Source organism: Nanorana parkeri, unplaced genomic scaffold (assembly GCF_000935625.1).
Source record: "Nanorana parkeri isolate BGI_ZX_2015 unplaced genomic scaffold, ASM93562v1 scaffold37, whole genome shotgun sequence".
NCBI classification, from domain to species: domain Eukaryota; kingdom Metazoa; phylum Chordata; class Amphibia; order Anura; family Dicroglossidae; genus Nanorana; species Nanorana parkeri.
Window position 1 is genome coordinate 2022020 of NW_017306305.1, and position 10361 is coordinate 2032380.

A 10361-nucleotide genomic window follows, 5' to 3' on the forward strand; every position below is an offset into this window, starting at 1 on the left:
CAAGAATGTAAAATGTCACTTCCAGTCTGGGACTGCTTAAAGAATTCCAGGCAAATAAAATAGTCACCCTTGTAGTGGGGCGAGCCCTGCAATAACAGATTCAGCTGCACCACCATCCTGGCTGGCCCCTAGATCGCTCCTTTCAGCCTCTCTCCAGCAATGGAATGTCCCCCGCTGTCCTTATGTCCAATACACTGTATTTGGCACGATGACTCACAGGACCTTAGACTGCTGCAGTGGAGGGGAATGAACTTATAGGAGCCCGCCAGGATCATGGTTCAGGTAAGTTTAACTCTCTATAGTAGCCCCACTGCAAGGGTTAAGATTTTATTTGCCCAGAGTTCTTCTTTAAAACTACTTCAGATAAGCACTTGGATACAAAGATGGCTCTGCTAGTATGGTAAGGGTCAAACAAAGAAGGGTCTTGCTCACTGGTCCCAGGCCCATCGTTGCCCACCGAGATTAAGGTGAGGAACGTGACAATCGTTTTTCCAGTAGAAGGAACATTTGTATACACGGACGTGCCACACTCAAAGTGCCAGCAATTTTATGGGGGCTCAGTGGGGACAGGGGCGGCATGTACCGCAGATGCAGTGATGGCAGAGCGCGGCTGGGACAAGTTTACTTTAATGGCACATTAAGCCCCCATTCACACTTTTTCTGTAAGCAGCGTCAGGCAAACTTGCATATTGTTCAGGCATTTACAATCTTGAGTGTCTTTGTTTTAGCCAATGAAAAGCTAGATAACTTGGAGGGTCCAAGAAAATCACACACAAAAAAAGCAGGTTTTTTAGCCCCATAGGCCTAATAGAAAATGCGTGTTTTACGCACATCAATGAGATACAATCTGCTCACAACTGATTTATACGCATAAAACACGTGCAAAAACGTGTGTGGAAACGCGCAAAAATGCTGTCGTCTAGGCGTGAGCCCAGCCTAAGAGCAGCAATTTGCAGAATATTAGTGTCAATCATACAATTATGGTGTCCCCTCAATGTTACTTTAGGAGCATGGATGGAGGAATCTTCCCTGCCGGCCATTGAATGGTGGCATATGATGGAATACTCGCCGATTGGCTGCAGTCTGTTCGGCTGACAATGTTCCACGCGGATCCTTCGACAATAGTCGATTGGAAAAATCAACTTTCTGCCGACTCCTGGGTTGGACAGACTGGCTCCTACATTCCATATCAATGGTTCCAATCCTGGTATACATCAGCTACAGCTTGTTGGAAGTCATGAAACGATGTGAACCACAGCTCACGTTTTATATGGATTACTACGGCTTGTAATATTACATAAACAAAAAAAGATCTGCGCCAGTGATGCCAAAAGAAAGGTGAGAAAGAGGTACTAAGCACTAAAATGATATCTGATAATATATCTGCGGTGTACATAATGAATCCAAAACAACATGAGCAGTCCTCCGAAGCCGACTTCATAGTGTGCAGGACAAGACTGATAATCCTTCACCTCCACCAAGTGAATGCACAAGTTACAAAGGAGTGCTCTCCTGGGTCTGTGGACCCACAGAGTAGGTCTCAAGCACGTTTTCCTTCCCCCTCTTGAGGTGCCCATACACTGCACGATTCTCGTACGAGAATCGCGGGAAATAATCGTGCAGTGTATGGAAGGCGTGCAACCTTTTCTACTGTACGGTCGCACGTCTTCCGTCGAACAAGCAGGCTGGAAAACCCGCCGGGAACCGTCCGATGATCGCAAGTACTATCTGCCTGTCCAAGATGGTCAGATCGTACATTTTTTTTTAAGTACTTTACAACCCTCGCAAGACTTCTGTCTTGCGAGAGTTGTAAAGTACTTAAAAAAAAAATGTTGTAAAGTGTATGGCCACCTTTAAGAAGGGAAAACGCACTTGAGACCTACTCAGTGGATTTATTATCTGTACCGCATCGTTTGATTCATTTTGGACTTTAGCTCACAGTGTATGTTTTGTGCTTTGAGTTCAGCCTATAAATCGTTGTATATTTCACTGTTTATATTTGATTGTTTCTTTGGCTCGGCACATTATTGCATATATATTTGCATTACTGAATTAGACATTCAGTAAATGATGGCAATAGATTTGTGTTTGTAAAACAGAGTGCGGGGCTTTAGTTACGTTTATGTAGGTTTGGGCCTATTGAATTGTTCTGTAACTTAGGCCTTGTTCACACCAGATGCAGACCAGATCTGCATGAGTTTCTGCACACGCAGTGCAGTGGGTTGTGACTCGTTTTGATGTGTTCCCGGGCCGTTTTTTGTTTAAAAAAAAAAATGATTTAAAATGGGCTTTCAGTGCGTTCCAGATCAGGTAAAATAGGGCTTGCTGCAGTTTTTTTTATAATGCTCTGGAACTGAACGCTGCGGTGTGAACTAGAGCCCAAAATACCATTGGAATACATTGGACGCAGTTTTGATCCAGTCTATAACTGCTCTGCTCCTGGAACGCGCTTGGTGTGAACAAGTCCTGACCAATCAGTACTCAGCTTTCAATACTGGGCCAATCGCAATTTGCAGTAATCTCTTTGCTCTGGAAATCCAGCCAGCTACAAGGTGGGTGAACAAAGCATTTTTTATTGGATGGATCACTTCCCAATGAGTACTTCTATCCTGATTAACAGGTCACTGGGCTGCCCAAAACAGAATAGAACACTTACATATATACATACATATATACACACACAAAGTGATATGGAATTAAGGAGCCAGTCTGTCCAATCCCAGAACCAGAAGGATTTTTTTTTTTTTTTAAAGCAGTCAGCTTCATTGACAACAACTATAGAAACTCTCCAAATTTTAAAGCCAGTTGTAATTTTTGTTTTTTTAGGAGCATTGGCTACGTGGCTTCTGGGCTCTGTCGCAGACCCAACAATACTTGGTGTACATAGTGAGAAGACAGAAAGCCTTGTCCTGTGCCTCCCTCCCCGTCATAAACATGAACACTTGGCCAAGTCAAGTCTTCACCAAGAACAATCATGGACCTTGCTGGCAACAGGATATACTTGTGTGTCTGGCAGCCCTGGAAGGTACTGCGTGATGGACTTCTTTCCCCTTTGGGTATAGACAGTATGTAGTATAGAAGTTTAACACAAAAATTTAAATTCTGTAATAATAGTTTGAACTGTATAAAACACTGGCAGTGCCATACATGCGTTTATAGATCAGTTTTGAAGCATATACATACTTGTGATCATTGTAAATGGTATACATCACAGTGTTCTTTTGCCCATCTATAGCTGCATATTGAAAAAATAAGAATTCTGTGTGTTCCGAGTCAGATGAGATACTCTGAACGCAGCTAAGTCCATTAACATCTAAACGCAGGAGAGCCCGATCTGTTTATGCTCCCCAGAAAACCTCCTGCATTTGGTGGCTCGTGTGAAAGTAAAAACACATTATATGAGCAGGAAAAAATTGTAGCCTGGGTGGCAATTATACAAATGCGACATGATCTTCTCATGATTTGAAAGTTTTTTCACTCGGGATCATTATCTGCATGGCAATCCTACACCGTGCTATCACCACACAGCAAAAGAGACACCACCATTCCATGGCAGGCCGGCAATGCTGACTATACACTACATGTGACAGCTTCTATTACTGCACATGACAGCGGACAAGGTGAAGGAGATGGAAACCCCACCTGGAAGACATTTAGGGAAGCCACATATCAGAAACAATTGCCAGGTTTTCTTGTTACATTACGGCTATGCTCACACCATGTCCGGACCAGATCTACAGCAGATCAGCAAACGCAGTAGATTTTTACCATTTTTTTTAACGCTTAAAATGGGCTTTCAGGTGCAGACCAGACCAGAGGAAATGAGACCAGCACTATTTTTTTTTGTCTCGACCGGAACGGACAGCACCGATGTGAACAGAGCCCAGAATACCACAGGGATACATTGGGATGCTTTTTTGGTACGGGAACAAAAATGTCTCTTATTTGTGTATCACTCGGCTGTAGATCCTCAAATCATCTCTGAATTGGTGCCGACACTGTCCTTCCTTCTGGAGGGTGGCTACTTTTGTTCCCCATGGTCCCTGGGTGTGTTGTAAAGTAGCCACCACTACAAGTTCACTCCCGGGATGGACTACAATCTCAATACAAATGAGTAAACTAAAACATGAGATTGTAGTCCATCACGGAAGTGAGCTTGGAGTGGGGGCTACTTTACAACACACCCAGGGACCATGGGGAACAAAAGTAGCCACCCTCCAGAAGGAAGGACAGTGTCGGCACCAATTCAGAGATGATTTGAGGATCTACAGCCGAGTGATACACCAATAAGGTACATTTTTGTTAATAGTTGGGGTACTTAATGTACTTTTAAACTGTAACTCCTGAGTTTAGTGTCACTTTAAATACGGTTTACTCTTTTTCATGTAAAAACTGAGATGATATTTTAGTGACCGTGTTCAGATCTACTCTGAAGAGACCTCGTCACAAGACCATCCATTTCCACAACTGTCCTAGAAGAGATGATGTATTTCATGCATGTTATTCACCTGTAAAAGCCTCCCTTGTGTGGACATCTTAAAGCCTGGAGACTGCTGCTGGGCACCACCATCTTGGATGCGATGGTAACATCCTCAGCAGACTCTCTAGGCCTGGGGTGTCAAACTCAATTTAATCGTGGGCCGCATCAACATTATGGTTGCCCTCAAAGGGCCTGTAAGACTATATAAATGTATCTAATCTTTATCATAATTGCCTCTGCATTCGATTATCACTGGTTTTAGTAATAACTTAATACCTAGGAAAATGGCCCGGTGGGCCGGATTCGGCCCCTGGGCCTTGAGTTTGACACATGTGCTCTAGGCAAACTCCGGCCCTCCAGCTATGGTGCAGCTACAAATCACATTCGGCTGGCAGTCACGAGAATGACTCCATGAGGCAAATATATGATGCGATTTGTAGTTAAACCACAGCTGGAGGGCCAGAGTTTGCCTATCCCTGCATAAGTGTCCCCTTTGCTCCCCAAAGCAGCTATATAAAATGTTTACATTAGGGAGGAGAGGAGCTGGGGCAGCGCAGGCAGTAAATGACACACGCAGATGAGGAGAGTGCTATAATATGGCAGGAGTGACTATGGAATTGTCAGGTAATTGACTTGTTCTAGATTGGTCAATTTCCTTAACTAGTTCAAAAGCACGTTACAAGTATATAAATAATTCTTTATAGATAAAATAAAATGTGATTTTTCTGTTAGTGGCGTCATCGTGCTGGAGATTGTATGACAACCGTTCAGAAACCAGGGTGTGAGATGAAGATGGCTGGATCTGACATATGTAGGCTTTTCTTTGTGCCAGAGCTGCGTGCCATACCCTGACCAGCATTTTCCTGCCAGTGGTGGCCTGTCCATTGGTGGAAGCAATGGGAGGGCATGCTGCAGTTCGCCACAGGTCTAATGTTGTGTGTTACCCTATGGCCAACATGATACAAAAGGGGAGTATAGAGGAGTGTACTCTGCCAGCAGGGTCACCCTCCCACAGACATCAATGTGAGCTGAGCCATCCTTTTACACACGGGGCCCTGCCAAATGCCACCATTTCCAACCAGCGTTTGGTTAGAAAAGACGATGAATGCACCAGACCAATCCATCACCACACGTGTGTACACAAAAGGTGTATGGCAGGAGCAGCGGGAAGTAGAACTGGCACAATCATGACACATATTTTAACCCAACTGGTGTGTGTGTCGGGCCTTGTACACAGGACACCCCGAGGTGTGATGGTTAATAAGGTTGCCTAGATTACTCTATGACATGCTGTCCCCTCAGCGTCACACGGGGGCTCTTCTCCCTGTGCCGTGTCCCCTCAACGCCACACGGGGGTGGAATCTTCCCCCTCCAGTGTCCCCTCAGCGCCACACAGGTGGCTCTTCCCCCTCCCCCAATGTGTCCCCTCTGCACACCACACAGAGGCTCTGCCTCCTCCCCCACTGTGTTCCCCCTGCATCCTACTGGGGCCCCTATGTCCACTCAGCACCACATATGGGCTCTTTCCTCTTACCTGCGTTGCCCCACCCCGCCCCTATGAGCTCTACCTGCTGCCCAACATTCTCACCTCGGCATTACATAGGGACTCTTCTCTCCCCCATGTTGTCCCTTCAGCACCACACCGGGACTGTCCCCTCTCTCACACATTAGCTCTTCAGTACCACACCGAGGCTCTTCCCTCTCCCCATTGCCGTCAGCCGCACCGAGACACCTGAGGGGGCACAACATGGCCGCCGTTACCGTTCATACACCTTCCTGTCTGGGCCCTCTCAGAGAGCCCGTGCTTATCGGCCTCCCCTACCACGTGATCACCCCCCTCTCCCCCCACGGGGACCCCGAAAAGCTAACATGCAAATGAGAAGCTGTGGGCGGCGCCCTAGCATGCAAATAAGGTCTCGAGTCGCGCCACCCTTTCGTTGCCACACAGAGCCGGGGAGAGAAAGGGTTAACCCAGTCCAAATATGGAGGGGTCGGCTGGAACGCCGGGCCAGACTTAAAGGGACAGCCCCCTTCTTCCTCAGCCCTTTGTTGTCCCGGTAAGACACCTAGCAAACAAAGCACACTCAGCCCCCCATTACCTCTTGGCGCTGGTGGACAGGAGTTTGGAGTTCTTGCTCATGCTGACTTTGCTCTCCTTCTTCTTGGTGCTGTGGTTGTTGCCCAGGTCCCGGTCTATCTGCTGGCTGGAAGAGGTAGATGAAGTGGAGCTGGTGCTGGCCCTGGAATCGTCATCCGACATAGCGAGATCACAGACACACACACACAAGGCTGCACCAAGCCACAGAGAGAGAGGGAGGAGGAGATGGGTGACCAGATGTAATATCCTTCCCCCACCCCAAACACAACAAGGAATGACTGCGAGCCCAACCTGCCTCCCCGCTAATAAAGTGCACGGTGGGCCGATTTCCTGGCACTGCGATCAGCCACCTCCATTCACACAATGCACACAGCCAGCCAGCCGCACTCCCTAGTAGAGGAGGAGGGGGAGGGGGAGGGGGATTTAAATGGAAGGGGAGATCTGAAGAGGTTGCAAGACGATACACAGTGTTCTGTAAAGTGTGTGATCCCCGGATCATGGCAGCCTACAGCTGGGGGGATTCATCACAAACTGCTATAGATCTGTGAAAACAGGATTCATACTTTGTACATTTCACATCTGAACTCCCCAATATTCTCCCCACATAAACATGTGACCCAATCAAATGATTAGGGGATCCAGAAAAAATCATTTCTAGGTAAATGCTGGTAAGGTGATCTATAAATCTGGCCATACACGGCTCAATGTCTCTCGTTCAGCCCACCGACTCGTCGATTGCCACGTCCACGCTAATGCCACCTAGGCGTTTTGTTGCGCATATAGCATTAGGATGTATCAACTGCCCCCCATACAGTGTATACGGACCATATAGGAGATGCGGTGCTCGGAGTGATGCCACGGATGGTGTCGTGTGTTCTCAAGGATGTATGGGGAAATCGCCAGCGCTCACAGACCACTATGTGGCCTTGAGGAAGGCTAGCGGTGTGGCCCCGAAACGTTGGCTGTATTTGACAATACATTTCGAAACGCAATTCGTGACGTCTTCAGATTCTGTATGTGCTGGTGGTTAATTATTATTATACAGGATTTATATAGCGCCAACAGTTTGTGCAGCGCTTTACAATATAAGGAAGACATTACAATACAATTGAAGACGAGATGGTAAGTAGGGCCCTGCCCGTGAGAGCTTACAATCTACAATCTAAAAGGGTTTCTCCATACATCCTTGTTGCGCACTTAAACGCAGATAAAACAAGAAATCCCATTAATTCCTGCGGCCCACGTTCACACATGAGCGTTTTCTCACAAGCTGCAATTGTGGTTGTTTGTAATACGCCTGTCGCTGGAAAAAGTACATGAGCTTCTTTTTGGCAGATCACTGCGCGTTTTGTTCCCATAGAGTCATAAGGAAACGTGCAAAACAATTATGTTTGCACGAGTTTTACACACATGTGTCGATTTACATCAATGCGTCACAATCTGCTCGCAAAAACGCGCAACTTAATGTACACGTAAAAAAAGTGCAGCAAAAACACGTGTACACATGAGCGACAACGCTGATGCCTAGGTGTGAATGTAGCCTAATCGGCACCACTGCCGGTTATTGTATTCACCTGCGTTAAAACATCTGATAGGACGCAGTCACCGTTCATTTTCCACCCGGCTCTGCTGATTATTGAATTGACTTTTGTTGAGCCGGGTGGTGCTTGAAGGGCTATCCATAGCTCGAATTTTGGCTGATTCAGCAGGAAGTGGATGAAAGGCGACCCAGTTATACTAGATGGGGGATGGTTGGCTGATGGGACTCCCTCCCACTTTTAGATGAAGCTGAACATTTCTCTCTTCACAAGGAGGAGGCATTCATCATGATGCCGTATTCATGCTGCAGGTTTGTAATAGCTAAAGCCCCATTTATACGGAGTATATCTCTGCCTTCTGGCAAGAGCTTACAGATTCAAGGGATCAAGTTAATGATAGGGTGACAGCGGCCACATCGGTTGGCGGCTGTCCACATGTGATAATACATGGTACCATTACCTGCAAGAACCTACAGATTGAAGTGATCAAGTTAATGACCGTGACAACGGCCGCATCGGTTGGTGGCAGTCCACATGTGATTATACATGGTACCATAACCTGCAAGAACCTACAGATTCAAGGGATCGAGTTAATGGCAGGGTGACAGCGGCCACATTGGTTGGCGGCAGTCCACAGGTGATTATACATGGTACCATTACCTGCAAGAACCTACAGATTGAAGGGATCGAGTTAATGACAGGGTGACAGCGGCTGCATCGGTTGGCGGCAGTCCACATGTGATTATACATGGTACCATTACGTGCAAGAACCTACAGGTTGAAGGGATCAAGTTAATGACAGGGTGACGGCGGTCGCATTGGTTGGTGGCAGTCCACATGTGATTATACATGGTATCATTATCTGCGGTTCAGATCAGATGATTGTCCCTAGATCAGAGGCGTCCCCAGACTGGGTGTCACCCGCTATGGTGTTATCACGCACGTGTGTAATGATGGCACTCACACTTAATTGCCTTGATGATGGACGCTAGCAAAGAGGGGGTGTGTGTGTGTGTTCATTTGGCAGGATAAGGTATGCCGCCAGGTCCCCTTATCTCTCATGCAGCTCTCGTGCCATGACCGAGTGCCTAACTTTTCAGAGAGGGTGACCCGGTGCGGGCCACACCCCCCTTGTGATGCCACTGCCCTGGCAATCAATCTATCAATTACCGTATTTTTCCGTCTATAAGACGCTCCCATGTATAGGACGCCCCCCACTTTTCTTACCCAAAATTCAGAAATCAATATTTTCCCTGCTCTTTTGCATAACTGATTACATCCAGTTTAAATTTTGCAGAGTAAGACAGCCGCTTCCTGGCATTGGTATTTACCGGGATTTTTTTTGTTTTCTGACATTTTATGGGCTCAGAATGCTACGACATTACCGCTCCCCAGTGTTAGCACTGGCTACAGGCTCTCCGCAGCATCAGCTGACGTCGGGTACATAAGGCTCTTGATTGGAGGAAACCTGTTAGCTTGTCTCTGCAATCGGAAGTTTCACTCGTGAGGCTAGTTTGCAGAAGTATCGGTAGTTTCGCAGCCGCGGTTCTCCTCTCGGCCCCCCGTGTATAAGACGCCCCTGCATTTTTAGGTAAATATTTTTATGAAAAAGTATAGTCTTATACACGGAAAAATACAGTATGTAATTGTTCCATGTATGATTGCATGTGGACTGCTGCTGACAGATGCAGCCGCTGTCACCCTGTCGTTAACTTGAATGGGAACAGTGGCTGCATCTGAGCAGGGTTACCTGCGATTCCTGCGGCAAGTATCTATAGTTTCTTGCCACCGGAATCACCAAATGCAGAAAAATGCCCGGTGTGAATGCAGCCTTAGGGTCCATTCACACTGCTTGCATGCTATAACACTTTGCTTTGCTTTACAGGCAGCTGGCAATTTTGCCAGGTAGCGAGAGGGAACGAATGGGCTAATCAGGTTTTTTGTTTTTTTTACAGTGATATTAAATTACATGACAAGTTTATAAATTATTTCAAATGTTATTAAAATGATTTACAGCTTTTTGTATAACCTCTTCCTTTCCATGCAGAGAAAGCTTGTCCCTGGGCGCTGATCCTGATGTCCGCTCTTAGGCTCCATTCATACATGAATTTCCACCATTTCCGGGACCAGATCTGAACCAGATCTGGAACGTGGTGCATTGCAGTTTGCTACGTTTTTACCGCGATTTTGCTGCGTTTCGTAACTTTTTTTGTGTGCTTAAAATGTGCTCTTTGAGGTGCGGTCC

General features: G+C 46.5%; 1 protein-coding gene across 2 annotated transcripts in view; it reads right to left on the bottom strand.

Annotated features, from left to right (window-relative positions):
- The window catches only part of UBE2E1 (ubiquitin conjugating enzyme E2 E1), a 29155-nt gene extending 22179 nt beyond the window's left edge, over positions 1-6976 (bottom strand). Inside the window, exon 1 of one of the 2 annotated variants that reach the window (XM_018570185.1) lies at positions 6580-6976. In XM_018570185.1, the coding sequence (XP_018425687.1) occupies positions 6580-6740 (161 nt within the window). In that variant the 5' untranslated portion in view covers positions 6741-6976. The remainder of the gene's footprint in view (positions 1-6579) is intronic. The other variant, XM_018570179.1, reaches the window with a different exon arrangement.
- Between the last annotated feature and the right edge of the window lie 3385 nt (positions 6977-10361).